The sequence below is a fragment of the Mauremys reevesii genome, linkage group 7 (assembly GCF_016161935.1).
Source record: "Mauremys reevesii isolate NIE-2019 linkage group 7, ASM1616193v1, whole genome shotgun sequence".
In the NCBI taxonomy this organism is placed as follows: Eukaryota; Metazoa; Chordata; order Testudines; family Geoemydidae; genus Mauremys; species Mauremys reevesii.
Genome location: NC_052629.1, coordinates 39,124,914 through 39,142,372, shown reverse-complemented (window position 1 = coordinate 39,142,372; position 17,459 = coordinate 39,124,914). Strand labels below are relative to the sequence as shown.

At 45.8% G+C, this 17,459-nt stretch overlaps 1 protein-coding gene across 2 annotated transcripts in view; it reads left to right on the top strand.

Annotated features, from left to right (window-relative positions):
* The first annotated feature begins 273 nt into the window (after positions 1-273).
* MCU (mitochondrial calcium uniporter) overlaps positions 274-17,459 on the top strand; it is a 147,911-nt gene continuing 130,725 nt past the window's right edge. Inside the window, exon 1 of one of the 2 annotated variants that reach the window (XM_039482186.1) lies at positions 274-509. In XM_039482186.1, the coding sequence (XP_039338120.1) occupies positions 390-509 (120 nt within the window). In that variant the 5' untranslated portion in view covers positions 274-389. The remainder of the gene's footprint in view (positions 510-17,459) is intronic. The other variant, XM_039482187.1, reaches the window with a different exon arrangement.

Here is a 17,459-nt window from a genome sequence, read left to right as displayed (position 1 = left end):
TGTGATAAAATCTCCAAGAATATCTCCAACCAAAATTGGCAACCCTAATTACAAACCAATTTTTCTGTACTACCCACGCTGTGCTGCCAGCCACCCTGCCTGGAGCCCGCCCCCGAGCTGTGCCCCTCCTTCTTTCTGTTAAACTCCTCGCGCTGTTTCCGGCCTTGCGGCCACCGCTTATTTAACCGTTCCCGCTGATTGACACCCTATAGTCCCGCCTCACAGCAGCTTCCTCGCAGAAGGGAGCTAGACGAACATTAGCCCCGCCCCAGGTCGGGGGGAGCCCGGTGATTGGCTGGTGGTTGCACGCCCGCCCCGGCCCCTGGTAGCCCCGCGGTGCCGCCTGCCTGAGTGGGGCGGGGGCCGGCCGGGCTGCTTCCACTTGAGAGATGGCGGCTGCCGTGAGGAGATCGCTGCTGCTTCTCCTCTCGCGGAGCGGTGGCGGAGGGGCGCTGACAGCCGCCGGCTGCTTCCCCGGGCTGGGCAGGCACCGCCAGCAGCACAGGACGGTGAGCGCGGCAGGCGGTGGGGCTGTGCCCTTCAGGTGCTGCAGGAGCGGCAGCGGGGCTGGGGGATGTGCGGGCAGGACATCGGGAAGGCGGGAGCGCCGGGACCGCAACAGCCCCCGTGGGCCGCCGCAGTCGCTTTCTCCCCGTGCGGCAGCAGCAGCTCCGCACTAGCTGCGGGCTCCGGGGGAGCAGCCCGGCCACGTTCAGCCTCTCGCGGAGCCGGCGCGGCAGGCAGGGGAGCTCGGGTCCCTCGGCGGGCGGGCGGGCGGAGCCGGCAGCTCCCATAGACACACAGGCACTTCCCGGGGCGGGGGCTCTGCCCCGTCCACAGCCCCGCGGGAAGCCCTGCTCCGCCCGCTTGGGCTTCCCCGGCGGGATCCCGAGAAGGGCCCCGGGTGCCTTAGGCGTGTGCCTGACGGGTGAGCGCGCTCCGCCGGCCCAGGAGGGGCTGGGATACCGGGGCTGTGGGAGGAGATGCTGCTGCTGCAGTGACTGGGGAGAAGCCCTGCACTGTCCATTTCACCTCCTCTCCTGTCAGCGGGTCCCGGGTGGACCTTGATTTCCGGGCTCGTATTGCCTGGCAGAGGGGAAAGGTTGGGGGGTGCCGGGGGGGACCCTCGTGATGATGAGAGCTCCTTCTGGTTAGGGCTTTGTCTGTGGAGAGATCCCGTGAGCTATCAAGAGAGAGGGGGGCAACCATAAAGTGACACGGGCCTGCTTTTGTTCTAATTGCATTTAGAAGTGCTGAGGAGTGGCACTGGGGCTTCCTTCTTGGCGGTCAGTAGAGAGTCTGTCTTCGGGATTGTCCACATCCGTACGCGTTGGCCCCTAGCCAGTGATGTAGCATAGTTGTAAGAAGCTGGTCTCCCGCCTTCCCTCAGAGCAAAGTTGTATACTGAAAGCAAGATAATACAGGCTGGTTGGTTTAACTGACACTTCCTCTTAAATACGTATTTGTCTGTAATGCTTAATCTGCTGAACACAGGGCAGAAAAATGATCCTTGGGGATAGGAATGAGGAAGGTAATGTGTAGGTTGTGCATGAGGGAATAATCAAGGCTAGGATGAGTCATGCCCTAGTGTCAAAGTTGATGCTGAGTTGATATCCCTTTTTGCATATGGCAGCAAAGAATGCAGAGGTGAAGGAGTTAAACTATAGTGTGGACAGCCTTACTTTTACCTTTAGAAACTCATCTCAGTTGTGTCGCTGAATTTTTTTTATGTATCATTAATATTGACATGAGCTTTCCCATAGTTGTGCCGAACTCTTTTTATTTTGTTTTCTAATGTTATATAAACTGTGATACATTTTTAAATGTCCCAACAACATCCTTTCATTTACTAATATTGACTAATATCCATTGTTTTAAAAATCTTCTAAACTCCTGTTTATAAATTTTTTTGGGGACTAGAAAACCAACCTATGTTTTAATTAAGCTGAACAAATAAAATTAATAAAACATATGCAAGGTATGAAGGTGGAAGGTGTGCAAAGCCAACAGTGTGCTCTTACAGCTCAGTAAAGCAACTGTTCAACATTCTTAGCATTATGTTATTGCATATCTGCTCTCTGCTGTAGTGATGGCTAATTCACGTGAAGTTTGAATTAAAAGTGCCTTGATTGTAGAGGGTCTGCATTTGTATCTTCCTCTACAGATCACTATCTAAAATGAAGGCTAAATTCAAATGTAATGATGTACAGATAAGAAACTAAGAAAGTATGAGCCAAAGTAGAAGTATTAATGAAAAAGAGGCTCTTGTACCTTCTAGCTGAAAAAGTGTAACTTTTCGATCTCATTTTACACTTGCAAGTTACAGTCTGAAAATTTGGTACATGATCCCTCCTGCTTTTTAGTGCTGCTATTTACACTACTTCTCTGCCATCATCATTAAACAAACCCTGTCAAACTTCCCTTTCCCTCCACCGGCAGACTTATTATTTGGATAAGTGGCAAATCATCTGCATACAGCTATCCGAATAGGAAATCTTTGTACAGTTGTTAAGTGACAGGATAGTAAGTATTGTGGTAAAACAGATGACAGACAATTCGCTTGTCAAATGATGTATAGGATTTTTAAAAATGAATGCCGTATTTTCTTCATTGCTAGTTTTCAGAATGATGCTAGTTTACACTGGGTTTAGGAAGTTTACAATATATTTAAACAAATGGTAGAATTACAAAATAGTTCTTTAAGGAAAGCTTATTATCAGATATATACAAGGGATATTTTTGAGATCTATAATCAAGCTGAAGGAGAAGAAAAAGTCTCTGTGGCATCCTAATCTAGTGAGATGTTTGATTATACTCTGTTAGCAATCAGTTCCTGGATGAATGTTCTCAAACTGGCTTTGGAATATGAAGTAGCTTTTAATTGGTATGAATCTGGTGATGTCTTCATAGAAGTATTAGAACAGCTAAATCAGGGATTCTCAAACTGGGTGTTGGGACCCCTCAGGGGGTCACGAGGTTATTACATGGGGGGTCGTGAGCTGTCAACCTCCACCTAAAACCCAAACCCCATTGCCTCCAGCATTTATAATGGTATTAAATATATTAAAAAGTGTGTTTAATTTATTAGGGGGGAGTGCACTCAGTGGCTTGCTATGTGAAAGGGGTCACCAGTAAAAAAAAAAAGTTTGAGACTCACTGGTCTAAATGTTATTGGTAACTATAACCAATAGTGGGGGAGGTTTAGTTTAATTATTAGATTTTTGTATAATTAATTTTTTCCTGGTTTTAAAAGATGTATATTGAGTTTTCTCTGACATATATTGAGTAACACACAGACATACTAAATTTGTGATTAAAATCATAAACACAGTGAGGGGAGAACATACAGACAGAGCAATTTTTTGTTTCCTTATTTTCCTTTCGAGATTAAATTAGACATCTTTGAACAATCGTCCTGTGTATACAGTAGGTGGCAGTCTCTATTTGGATGACTCCCTGCAACTGCTCTGACTTCTTTTCTGTTGCTCAAGTACATATTAGTATTTGGGTTTGATCCTCACAGCATGCTAGTTGGGTCATCAGTTAAGGACATGTAATTCACAAATAGATGAGCTTTTGGGGGGTAGAAGGGAGAGTGTTTGCCAAATGGATTTTTTTCCTCTTTAATGACCTCGGGAATGGGTCAGAAAAATGGATACATTAGTGCTATAAGCAAATTAGTGGACTTTGTTTAGAGACTTTGTCAAGATTTTTGTAAAATACAACTTTTGCTTATTTTTCTGTTCGAAAAAGCCTATTAACTACATTTGTCTTCCCTTGAAAACAAATTACTAACAGCACACCAGTGTGCATAATATGTAATAAATGAATGTGTGAGAGCTAAAAATAAATTGGTATGGAAGGAAGTTTTTCATTTTTCAAGTTTTCAAGGATTATTTCTACACAAATGAGTAAAAAAGAATTGCTGAAAATACCGTGGTATTCCTCAGTTCAGACTGAGTGTACAGAATACTCAACCGTGAAATCTTCTCGCAGTTCTTACCTTACCACAGTTCCGTTATAAATCTGTCTATAATGATACCTGTGGATTTGCTGCTTAGTGGAAAGTTGTAATTAATGCATGACTTCTATTCGTAAGAATGTCCAATTCTGAACTGGAACACCTTATGGAGCATTAGTTATAAATTTCAAGTGACATACAAAAAAATTAAGAATATGTTTTCAAAGTATTGAAGCTTTGTTTTTTAAGTATTGCAGCTTTCCCCTAGCTTTGTATGGTACTTGTTTGTAAGACCAGCTCCTCTCATAAACTTTGATTTGGGGCATGATTCATCAGAGCAGGGAGAGACTGGGTTGTATTTAATGAATATTTCTGCTGGCTTGATTCCAAAAATTGATATAGCTCTAGTAGTTAATGCATTTCTCTGTCCAAATATATCATATTTCTATTAATATTTTGTTCGATAAGTATTAAGTGTACTTGGTTCTGTATTTACAATGTGGTAAGCACGGTGTTTTCTGTGTTTTATACAAGATTTTTACAGCATTTTAACTAAGCCCCAATTGGGTAAGATGAAGCTACTTGTGTGCCATGACCATTTATTTGTTATTTAAATATCGAATCTCTCCATGTTACTCTGGCTCCAAAAAGGCAGTTTGTTGAAATTGTATTTCCTGTTAATTTTTTTAAAGGTGAATTTATTGCAAAGGTGACTGAAATCTATGTGCTGAATGTTCCTACTAACCAGGCTAAGAGTAGCATTCAACCCACAAACAAGTTTAAAAACAAACAAAATCCCACCACCTGTCTGGGTTCCATATGCTCATCTGTGATACTCCACAATGTCTGATTGTGATATCCCAGCTGCCAGACTACTGCTGGAGTTATGAGCAGGCCCAGAGGGCATAGAATAAAAACCAAGCTTTCAGAACCCTCTCCTCTGTAATTGTAGAGGAGAGGGAGGACTTTACCTGAACACTTTTGGCTGGCTCAGTGTTTTTGTAGTGGATTTTTTCCCTGTAGTTGTGATGTTATTTGGATATATTGTGTGGTTTTGGCAACTCTGCCTGTGGGCCCTGAAGCATGGCTTTCACTTATGCATTAAATCCCTATGTCCCTTCATTCTGGTTGGTTGGGGGCAGTTGGCACAATGGAGAATTAAATGGGTTTTAGTGTCTTCTTCACAGGTCCTCCTTAATGTTGCAGTGAGTTTGGACTTTTACAGTGTGTGTGGATCCAGTCTGTGATATAAAAAAATGTGTATATGATATTACTGCCATAATCTAATGGGCTATATTATAATCCAGGGGTCGGCAACCTTTCAGAAGTGGTGTGCCGAGTCTTCATTTATTCACTCTCATTTAAGGTTTCGCGTGCCAGTAATACATTTTAACATTTTTAGAAGGTCTCTTTCTATAAGTCTATAATATATAACTAAACTATTGATGTATGTAAAGTAAATAAGGTTTTCAAAATGTTTAAGAAGTTTCATGTAAAATTAAATTAAAATGCAGAGCCCCCCCAGACCAGTGGCCAGGACCTGGGCAGTGTGAGTGCCACTTAAAATCAGCTCGTGTGCCGCCTTTGGCAGACGTGCCATAGGTTGCCTACCCCTGTTATAATCTGACAGTCACAAAAAGTTGTAGGGTTGAGGATTGTAAGAAGAGTACAAAGCACCACAAAAATATGATGTGGTATAGTTGATCGATGTACCAATCAACTAGAATCCATGCTGTGAGGAGTTGCAGACTAGTGTCATGGGTATTTCCAATAGCACCAGTAATATGATAAGTAGGACTGGATTAAGTTAGATAGGGACTGGGGCTGTTATAGTTGTGGGAGTCCTTCTTTGCATATTCAGTTCCTTCCATCTGCTCTTTTACCATCGCCCAGGCCCAATGCCAAACACTCTGTTGTTAAATTACCTGTTATTTCGGTTCTGGTTTTTAAATATGATATACCAATTGTAAAGCTGAATGAACGTTGAAATGAACACAGCCATTTTAATTTTGGCTTGTACCTGGTAGTAATACGCATAGAGATGCTATGCTTTAGTTGCCTAATTACCTATACCAGTGATATTCAATTACATTTTCTGACAGGCCTTATAAGACACAGAGCACTCTCTAGGGCCAAAGGGCTCATCAGATGTTTGCTCTCTAGTGAGGGCCTGACACCAGCCTTTCAAGACCAAGTGTACTGGGTTAGATTTATTAATCTGAAGATAAAAGGTTAAGCATGCTGATAGGCAATAGTCCAACACAATCTTGCAAACAAAATTATACAAATGAACTGTAATGCCCTAGCATTCTGCTTTAATTCTGTGTCATATTAAATTAAAATTAGAAGTTAAATTTATGAGAAGAATGGACCTCTAATTTCCCTTTGTTACTGCCTGAAATGTTGACACTTGCTTGCATTGTCTATTTTTTTGGAAAAGTACTGCACAGCACACAATCAAGTAAAACTAGTGGAGTACATCAATTACTGATTTTTTCACGTTGTGTAAGTACAGTAACTCCTCATGTAACGTTGTAGTTATGTTCCTGAAAAGTGCGACTTTAAGTGAAACGATGTTAAGCGAATCCAATTTTCCCGTAAGAATTACTGTAAATAGGGTGGGTTAGGTTCCAGGGCGGGGGGCTCAACCCTCAGCCTGCCCACTCCACCCCTTCCCCCAAGCCCCCACCCTTTACCTGCCTCTTTCCCCACCTTCTCTCCCTTTACTTCCCACTCTGTGTCCTGGCTCCTCCTCCTCCTCCCCCCCCTTCTAAACGCAGCAAGCCAGCTGATTGTCGCGTTTGGGAGGCAGGGGAGGGAGGGGAGAGGCACACCGAGTCCTCCCTCCTGCCCGGGGCAATCAGCTGGCTTGCAGCGTTTAGGAGGGAGGGGGGAGGAGCGAGGACTTGGCGCAGGCTTCCCCTCCTTCCTCCCCCCCCACCTCCTACCCAGGGCAATCAGCTGGCTTGTGGCATTCGGGAGGCAGGGGAGGGAGAAGGAGCCTGTGCGCCGAGTCCTCACTCCTCCAAAATGCCACAAGCTAGCTGATTGCCGTGGGCAGGAGGCAGAGGAGGAGTTCTTCACCTCTTCTTATTGGAGTTCTTCACCTCCCCCCTCCCAGGCTGGGGAGAGGCATTGCAATTTGGTTCTCCTGTGCAGGAGGAGTAGGTAACTCCAGGAGTTGTTCATCACCCCCACATCCTCTCCCAGCCTGGGTGCTACAGGGAGGGAGGGGGAGGAGTGGAGGAGCCATTCGTGTTCATAGGAAGAGAGGAGGGAAGAGGGAAGGAAGCTACCATGAGCAGCAGGGCTCTCTTTGCTCCCCCTCCTCTCCTCTTGTGAGCAGGGACCACTCCTCCCCCCTCCCTTCCTGTGAGAATAGGTTTGGCTCCTGAGGGGCTGTGGAGAGAGCTGTGCTGCTTCCTGAGGAACTCTGGCTGTTGCTTCTTAGGCAGCATGAAGGAACAACTGATGGCCAGTGGTCGGCCAAATAGAAGTCCCATGAGGGCCAGATCTGGCCTAAGGGCTGCCAATTGAAAACAGTGCAATAAATTATATATTTTGGGGAGCCTCTTGAAGTCTAAGGCCTTGGGTTGTAGCCCCCCAACGTCCTTGCATTAATCCAGCCCTGAGTATGTGCTCTCCAAACAGAAAAGTATGCCAGATCCCTCCCTAGTGAGTTTATAATCTTCAGGCAGAGGAAGAAGGTGCTCAGTATATACACGGTTGATATTGTGATTGGTTGAGTCTTGGTAACATAAAGTTTGAGGTTTTTATAGAATATATAAGCGGTTCCCAGTTACAGCTCATGGTTGCTATTTTCAGTTGGTAAATTCCCTGAAGATATGACAAGAGTGGACTTTCAAGAAAGCTAATGACTTTGTGGATGAGATCACCCAAAGAGGGTGTAGAATGGCAAGACATAGGGCAGAGAGCTCTGTAGTATCCCCAAGGACATTGGGAGAGACCAAGAGGAGGATTTTCTGAATAGTTAGTAGAGCAGAGGTGGGCAAACTATGGCCTGTGGGCCGGTCCCTGAGCTCCTGGCCCAATGCTCTGGGCAGCAGGGCTGCGAGCTCCTGGGGCAGTGCAGCTGCAGAGCCGGGGCCTGACCCGGTGCTCTGTGCTGCACATTGCATGGCTGTCTCCAGCTGGGCGGCCACCAGCCACCGGTGGTCCAGGCAGTGCAGGAAGGGGGCGAGTGGGGAGTTCAGGGTGGTGGTCAGGGGCAGGGGTGTGGATAGGTGTTGGGGCGGTCAGAGGGCAGGGAACAGGGGGGTTAGATGGGGCTGGGGTCCCAGGGGGGCAGTCAGGAAGGAGAGGGGGGGTTGGATGGGGCGGTGGGGGGGCAATCGGGTGGGAGTTCTGGGGGTGGTATGGGGACAGGAAGTGGGGTCCTTGGGGGGGCATCAGGGGATAAGAAGGGGGGGGCATCAGGGGATAAGAAGGGGGGGGCGGGGGCGGATAGGGGCCAGGGGCCAGGCCATGCCTGGCTGTTTGGGGAGGCACAGCTTCCCCTAACCGGCCCTCCATACAATTTCTGAAACTGCTGTGGCCCTCAGGCCAAAAAGTTTGCTCGCCCCTGTAGTAGAGGTTAGTATCACACAAGAGCAAGGTAGATAAGATATTGGGAATGAATTTACAACCGGGTCAAAAGCAGTAGAGGTTAAAAGAGGATAAGGGTGGAGCCCTGGACCCAACATTTTTGGCTACTTAGACTTGGATATATTTTTGAAGAGAGCAATTTCAATGGAATGAAAAATGTGGAAAACAGAGTGGAGAGAACAGAAAATAGAATTGGAGCTAAAGAACTCAAGACAGCAGTTGTCTATGGCTCACTTAATCTTAAAAGTGAAGAGCTGGAAGGTAAGTGAGGTCAATGGATGATTTTTTTTTTCTGAGAACCGAGGAAAGAAAGCATGCAGGTAAATAATTAAGTGGACAGAGTGATCTGAATTACTTGGTAAACTGGGCACAAGCAAACAGAATACATTTTAATATGGCCATATGTAAAGTCATACATCTAGGATCAAAAAATGTAGGCCATACTTGCAGGATGGGGGATTCTGTCCTGGAAAGTAGTGACTGAAAAAAGTTTGGAGGCAATGATGGATGATGGATAATCAGCCAAGGATAAGTGTGAAGATGTGGAAAGCCAGAGTCAAAATTGGTGAGGAAAGTGATTAAAAATTGAGATAGGGGTAAGTTATGTGACAGATACAGAGAGGGAGTGATGGGAAGAGTTGCTCAGAAGAAGTGAGAAGGAAGGACTGGAAGTAGTAAGAGAGGGAGAGAAAAAGCCTGACAATGTCCTATTGGATGGCTTGAGGCGGAATGTTACAACATGTGGTATAGTACTACAAAACCTGCTGTATAAACCAGTACCATTTTAAACAATTGGAGTGGAGTGGAGTGTGAATGAGTCAGGTACTTCACTTTTTTGCAGGTATTGGCCATTATAGTAGCCATTAGTGTTGACGCTATTGGTCTGAGGAATTTGACGGGTGGTAATAAGATGTATGATCTTAACAACTAATTTATCAAGGTCTTTATCTTTCAGCAAATATTGACTATTATGGCCAGGGCTTGCTGCTTGTCTGCTGTTTAGATAGCTTGCCTTCCTCAGTGGATAAAGCCCATTGAGTAATGTCAGAGAGAATTTTTTTTCTAAATGGTTGCTTCTGAAAATAAGAATTATTGTGAAGCAAGGGAACATGCAGTGAAACCTATGATTTGATTCTATGTTGCAGCTGACTTCTCCAGAGAGGTATGGGTGTGGAGGGTAAGATTTTAATGGTTACGTGATGCAAGAATGTGGTTGGAGAGCTGTCTTGTGTGAAGGAGCTGTATACAGAAGTAAATTACAAATGTTTTCAAACATGAGTGATTTATTTACTAAAGCTCTTAAAATATAATCTACATTTGTGCTGCATACTGGTTCTGAATGCCTAATCTTCATGATTTCCTCCTATATAGAGATTGGGGGAGGGGGAAACAGTGTGGTGAATTCTTATATGCCATTGAGGCAAATAGAATTGGGCTGGATTCCTGAAAGAACTTTAATTTGTATTCTCCATCTATGCAGTGTTCAGATGGTGGTGAACTCAAGGAGTTCTGGACATAATACAGTAGTAATTGCCCATTGATTTTTTTTTTTTTTAAAACAAGGAGAAATTATTGCAACTGTCCCTAAGCTAACACTTCTAGTAATGCAACAAAATTTGCGGATGGGCTTCCTATATATAGATATATAATATTTCAAACTTTGATTTCTTTCTCTCCTCTTCCCCCCCCCCCCAAGTTTTAGAGGAAAGACTATGGTTACTTATGTTTATCAGCAGTCTGAGTTCCTCTAGGATTTCAGTGTAGGTTGTTCAGTATTGCTCGTACATATTCATTATCAATGTAATGGTAAGTGTATCCGTCAAAACCAAAGTCTGGTGATAACCCCTTTGTTCCTAGAAAGAGTTTAAATGTTCTTATTGTAGAAGCTTTCCTTTGTCTTTCATTGAACTGATAGGTTTAGGTATAGCATGTGCCCAATGATGCTCTCCATTCCATGGCTGAAACAACTGTAGCAATAACCGTTCAAACATTGTTGCTTAGCAGGGTTCCAATAGTTTCCCTGGATTGTGTGGATTTGGAATTTTTGTGACAATATTAAAACTCTCTACTAATGACTACCTGCAGGAATAATCTGTGGCACTGCTTGGCTTGCCAGACTCTCAGGGAAGGACTCCTCTTCTCTACATTCTCTTCTCCACCCCCACCCCCACACTAAGGCTGAAGTAGCTTATCCCCAAAGATCACAATTTACTCAGCTCTTCAGAGCCCTACTCTCCTGGAATATCCCATATCATAACTACAATTTCAAATCAAGAGTAGTGAAAATCCTTCTTAAGAAGCATGACTGTCAGATGAGTTGTAAAAATACTGTAGAGCTCATCACATTTCTTTGTCTCCTTTTCGTCTTAGGGTGTGCATGGTGTGACCACAATTTGTCCACCAAGCTAAAATCCTTAACATAACACTTCTATAATGTCTCCAGATGGGTTCTGGTGTTGGACTGTCTCTAGAGACCTCTTTTGCCTGGCCTACATTAGAAGAATGACCCATTTCTGACAATTGGAGCAACTAAACGTTGCTAATGCAGAAAAAATTATTTGCATCAGAAACTCGGTTTTCTGCTGCACTTCCTGAGATAACCAATATGATAAGGATGACCCATCCTTCAGTACAAACAAGTGTTAGTCATTATTCATTAGGGATGAGTTATTAGACTACTGGTCTAACTAGTTTCTCTTGGTTGGGGAGAATGGAAGAAGTTAGCTGAACCGTTTGATTTCAGAAAGCTGTCCTGCCACCTTCCCCCAAAGTGAAAGCTGTGTCCCTTGTCTGATTCCTTGCATCTTGGCCATTCCTGGCTAAAGTGAACTGAAAATGGACACTCTTTGAAGCTAGTCAGCATTGCCCTTCAACCTCTAAGTGCTGCCAAACATAATTGGCTGCATGTGTAATGATTTTGAGGATTGTGTAATTTATGAATTCTGTGTGAGATTATGAACTCTCTGTCAAGCTGGCAACATCCATTTTGAGTGTGCAGTTTTTTGCCTGATCCATGGTCTGTTTGCCCCCATATTGGTTTGAGATTCCAAAAGCTTCTGGCAAAAAAATACCAATTTTTTTTCATAGTGTAGACATACCCTTAGAGACCCTCTCCTACCCTCTAGGGTATGTCTACACTATGAAATTAGGTTGATTTAATAGAAGTCGATTTTTTAGAAATCGATTTGATACAATCGATTTGTGTGTATCCCCACTAAGCGCATTAAGTCGGCGGTGTGTGTCCACAGTACCAAGGCTAGCGTCGACTTTCAGAGCGTTGTGCTGTGGTAGCTATCCCACAGTTCCCGCAGTCTCCACTGCCCATTGGAATTCTGGGTTGAGCTCCCAAAGCCTGATGGGGCAAAAACATTGTCGCTGGTGGTTCTGGGTACATGTCGTCAGGCCCCCTCCCTCCGTGAAAGCAACGGCAAAAAATCGTTTCTCGCCTTTTTTCCTGGATTACCTGTGCAGATGATATACCACGGCAAGCATGGAGCCCGCTCAGCTCACTGTCACCGTATGTCTCCTGGGTGCTGCTGGCAGATGCGGTACTGCAGTACGACACAGCAGCATCCCCTTGCCTTGCCTTGTGGATGGCAAACAGTGCAATACGACTGCTAGCCGTCATCGTCATCCTGTGGGTGCTCCTGGCCGACCTCGGTTAGGTTGGTCGGGGTGCCTGGGCAGACATGGGTGCTCCTGGCTGGCCTCAGTGAGGTCAGTCGGGGGCGCTTGGACAAAAATGGGAATGACTCCAGGTCATTCTCTTCTTTAAATTTCGTCTAATGGAGATTCATTCCTGCCTGGAATATTATGCCAGCTGGAGGCTCCTGCCTCGGGCTCTTTCCCAGTCGGAAGCACCGCGCAGTTGCACCTACCCCTTGCTCCCATGGCTCATGAAGCCTGGACAGTAGTAAGGAGCAGTGCAACTATAGGCTGAGCAAGTGCAGAATGGTGGTAGAATGTGCTATTGGATATTTAAAAGCTCGCTGGCGCAGTTTACTGATTCAGTTAGACCTTAGTGAAACCAATATTCCCATTGTTATTAGTGCTTGCTGTGTGCTCCACAATGTCTGTGAGAGTAAGGGGGAGACGTTTGTGGTGGGGTGGGAGGTTGCTGCAAATCGCCTGGCCACTGATTACACGCAGCCAGACACCAGGGCGGTTAGAAGAGCACAGCAGGGTGCACTGTGCATCAGAGAAGCTTTGAAAACCAGTTTCATGACTGGCCAGGCTATGGTGTGAAAGTTCTGTTTGTTTCTCCTTGATGAAAACCTGCCCCCTTGGTTCACTCTACTTCCCTGTAAGCCAACCGCCCTTCCCTCCCCCTTTGATCTCTGCTTGCAGAGGCAATAAAGTCATTGTTGTTTCAAATTCATGCATTCTTTATTAATTCATCACACAAATGGGGGGATCACTGTCAAGGTAGCCCGGGAGGGGTGGGGGAGGAGGGAAGCACAGGGGTAGGGTAGTTGTAGGGGCACCCCCTAGAATGGCATGCAGCTCATCATAGAAGCAGCATGTCTGGGGCTCTGACCCGGAGTGGCCGTTTGCCCCTCTGGTTCTTTGGTAGGCTTTCCTGAGCTCCTTAAGTTTCACGCGGCACTGCTGCGGGTCCCTGTTATAACCTCTGTCCTTCATGTCCTCAGAGATTTTTTTTCAAATATTCTGGCGTTTCGTCTTCTGGAATGGAGTTCAGATAGCATGGATTTGTCTCCCCATACAGCGATCAGATGCAGTACCTCTCGTTCGGTCCATGCTGGAGCTCTTTTCCGATTCTAGGGCTCCATGGTCACTGGTGCTGATGAGCTCTGCATGGTCATCTGTGCTGATCAGTTCGCCATGCTGGCCAAACAGGAAATGAAATTCAAAAGTTCATGGGGCTTTTCCTGTCTACCTGGCCAGTGCATCTGAGTTGAGAGTGCTGTCCAGAGCGGTCCCAATGGAGCACTCTGGGATAGCTCCCAGAGGCCAATACTGTCAAATTGCATCCACACTATCCCATATTCGACCCAGCAGGGTTGATTTCAGCACTAATCCCCTCGTTGGGGAGGAGTACAGAAATCGATTTTAAGAGCCCTTCAAGTTGACAAAAATGGCTTGGTCGTGTGAACGGGTGCAGGGTTAAATCGATCTAATGCTGCTAAATTCGAGCTAAACTCCTAGTGTAGACCAGGGCTAAGTGGGTGAGGTAATATCTTTTCTTGGCCCAATTTCTGTTGATGAAAGAGACAAGCTTTCAAGGTACACTAACCTCTACTTCAGGTCACAGTAGAGGGTAGCTCATTCTAAGTACTCAATTGTTGGACATCTAGTCACTTTAGACAGAGGATTGGTCCCTGCCCAGAAGAACAAGTTTAGTAGGGGGGAAGTCACCTTGGCAACAGTGTTATCTGACAGGGATTTGTGCTTACGTGCATAGGCACTGACTTCCTCTCTACCCGAGGGATGCTCACCCCCTCCCAGCCCCCACCCCTTCACTGCCTCTCCTCCCCCGAGTGCACCTCTTCCTTGCTCCTCCTTCTCCCTCCCAGAGTTGACCTGCACGCCGTGAAACAGCTGTTCACCTTGGGCAGGAGGCCCTGGGATGGAGGGGGAGGAGTGATCAGTGGGGCCGCTGGGGGGGGCAGGCTTGGCTGCTGGTGGATGCTGAGCACCCACTAATTTTTCTCCATGGGTGCTCTAGCCCTGGAATACCCACAGAGTCAGCACCTATGCTTATGTGGGAAAGCTTACAAGGGTGGCACCTGACACAGGGGTGAAAGTTTTAAAAAGGGCAGAAATTGTTCTGCTCTGGGGTCATCTTCTCAAGTCTATGAGGAAGAGACTACTCCCCACGTGATGGTCATCATGAGGCAGGGGACACCTTCTAGAGACAACTTGCTGGACATTTATGATCCCTAAGGACTTCCAAGAGAAGGGTGAGATAGAAAGTGACCTGCAGGTAGCATTTGTTTTGGATGATTTGTACTCTTGTGCTTTATATGATTAAGTATCAAAGAGTAAATTGAGTTAGACTCTGTGCAGAATGTGAGTGTGCATTAACTTCACAACTGCTGTGTGCCCCTAAGAGAATTAAACTGTAAACCAGAAGCTTCACACCTTAGGGATGGAGTTCTGGGACAGGGTGTGTTTAAGTAACTGGGGTATCTTGCAAGGGTCAGTGCTGGTCTTGGGCGCTGAAGGCAGGTGAGCTGAGGAGTTTCATTTCTGAGAAGAAGTAGCAGACAAAGTCAGGGCCCAGAAGATGTGCCAGACAGGCCAAGGGAGGAAACTGTACTACAGCTTGTTGACTCTCCAGAAGCTTGAAACACTTGGGGATCCAGAGCATCAGGCTTGGATTCATCTCAAAGCAGTCCCAGTAGGAGGCCAGGAGGGGGCACTTGCTAGGATCTGTGACCACATGCAAGGCAAAATGTGTCTGTTGCCTCAGATGGGGTCTGCTGCCATGGTTTTGAAGGGCTCAGTGTCCCATAGGCTGAGTGTTGAACCATTTCTAGTCCCGGTGAACGAGTGGACATCTAACAAGGGTCGGCTTTTTTGGTAAAACAGAATCAGTGGCAAGCTAAAAACCTTGGACTAAAGTGATGTTTTTATTATATATTGTTTGACTTGTACTAAGTAGTATATGGGAAACAAGGGGACAGACTGCTTTGAATGTGAAAAGGGCCATATAACTTGCTTTTAGTCTTGTCATTCAACTGCTATGGTGGGCAGACTTTTTGGCCTGAGGGCCGCATCTGGGAATATAAATTGTATGGTGGGTCATGAATGCTCAGAAAATTAGGGTTGAGATGTGGGTGAGGGCTCTGGTTGGGGGTGCAAGCTCTGGGGTGCAGCCAGAAATGAGTTCAGGGTGCAGGAGGGGGCTCTGGGCTAGGACTGGGGAGCGTGGGGGGGGCAGGTGAGGACTCTGGCTGGGTGTGCAGGCTCTGGAGTGGGGCTAGGGATGAGGAGTTTGGGGTGTAGGAGGGAGCTCTGGGCTGGGACCAAGGGGTTTGGAGGGTGGGAGGGGGATTGAGAGGCGATTGGGGCATGGGGAGAGGCTCAGGGGTGCAGGCTCTCGGCAGCGCTTATCTCAAGCGGCTCCCAGAAGCAATGACATGTCCCTTTTCTGGCTCCTGTGCAGAGGCACGGCCAGACAACTCTGCTCACTGCCCCGTCCACAGGCACTGCACCTTCAGCTCCTATTGGAGCGTGCGAGAGGGGCCATGTGGCTGCTTCTGGGAGCCGCGTGGAGCGGCCCCCAACCCATCTGCCAAGGCTGGAGCTCCCAGTGGGAGCTCGAGGGCTGGCTTAAAACGGCTGGTGGGCAGTAGTTTGCCCACCCCTGGTCTAATATCTCTGTCCAGACCATGTACAAGGGCTATATGATAGTCTTGTGCTCCCAAACCTGAAAGGAATTGCACCTCCCTAAACTGTCCATCCTTGGATTGCTCCATCCCATGATTATTCCTCTTTGGTTTCCCCTATGTTTCAGTCACCACCTCTCTGGGTGTTTTGTTCAGCATCTCTCCCTCCATTACTCCTCACTGCCTTCCACCAAGCTGAATGCTGCTTTTGCAGCACTCTCATTTTAGATCTAAAAACTTCATAAGAGAGAAAGCACTACCTTTGGGCTGGTTCACCTACCTGAATGATTGCTCTATTTCTGACACTGAAAGATGGTAATGTAGGAGTGTATGGGGTAACTGTTAAAATCATAGGAATATTTTTGGCAAATAAACCACCTTGGGTATTGCTGGAATATTAAACAGTGTTTAGCTACATGGTTTTTCAGCAAACTAAATGTTTTTAGGCCCTCTAGGACATATCAGTCCTTAGCATTGAGAAGAAAGTGGCTCATCCTTTTTTTTCCTATTAAAGTTTTAGCAGCCCTTTACTTTCCCCATGTTATTGTCTCATATTGCATCCTAGTGTTCCAGTATGACATGAAATAATTCTCCAGTAGTAGATGATCTCACACTGGCTTGTTGCCTCTTGTAAAACATAAAGTACCTTCCCCCTCTTCATGAAGAGGGTGAATTATGATGTCCTTAAATTTTTGTGGCAGCTTTTAGGAATAATTCAAGTAGCATAGCTCCACCTTGATAAGTGGGAGAGCAGAAATTCAGAGTATTTGAGCTTATCTTGGTAGATCACTTGAATTAATCCTTATGGAGGGGCAAGGACTGCCATGCAGCGAGGTAATTCCCAGCCTTATAAAGCCGATAAGTTGGATAATGACAATTTTGAATTTGATTTAAGGATTGCAGTTGTGTGGTCCATTTAAGGAGGGCTTTGGATGTACTTCTGTACACAGGTACAGTTGCTAAGCCTTAGACTGACAGTATAGCGTCACTTGTTAAATGCAGTATGTTTGTAGTGCTTCTCTAGGATTAGTGCAAGGCTTGAAGTGGTCTGGGGAGGTGTTAAAATAAGCTTAAATAAGCTATTTGAGTCTTAATGTTTTTGAGCTTATGAGTTTCCACCATGGACAGTGACATAACTGTCACTTTTCTGAGAGCACTTTTAGCTGAGACTTGGCAGACTGACTTGTGTGCTGTACTTGCTTTGGAACCAGTGCTATGCACACTTCCTGCGTAACAAACAATTGCAGGCCCTATTCCCCCAGGGAAGGTGAGCAGATGTTCTTTTTGCATCCCTAATAGGCATTAAAAACTTGATGCTGAATGACAGTCATTTGTACATGCCATCTTGTAATACAGGGTAAACATATTGGAGAAGACATATTAAAAACAATAAAAGAACCTATGCATGCTAAGTATCAGAGGGGTAGCCGTGTTAGTGTGGATCTGTAAAAGCAGCAAAGAGTCCTGTGGCACCTTATAGACTAACGGACATATTGGAGCATGAGCTTTCGTGGGTGAATACCCACTTCGTTGGATGCATC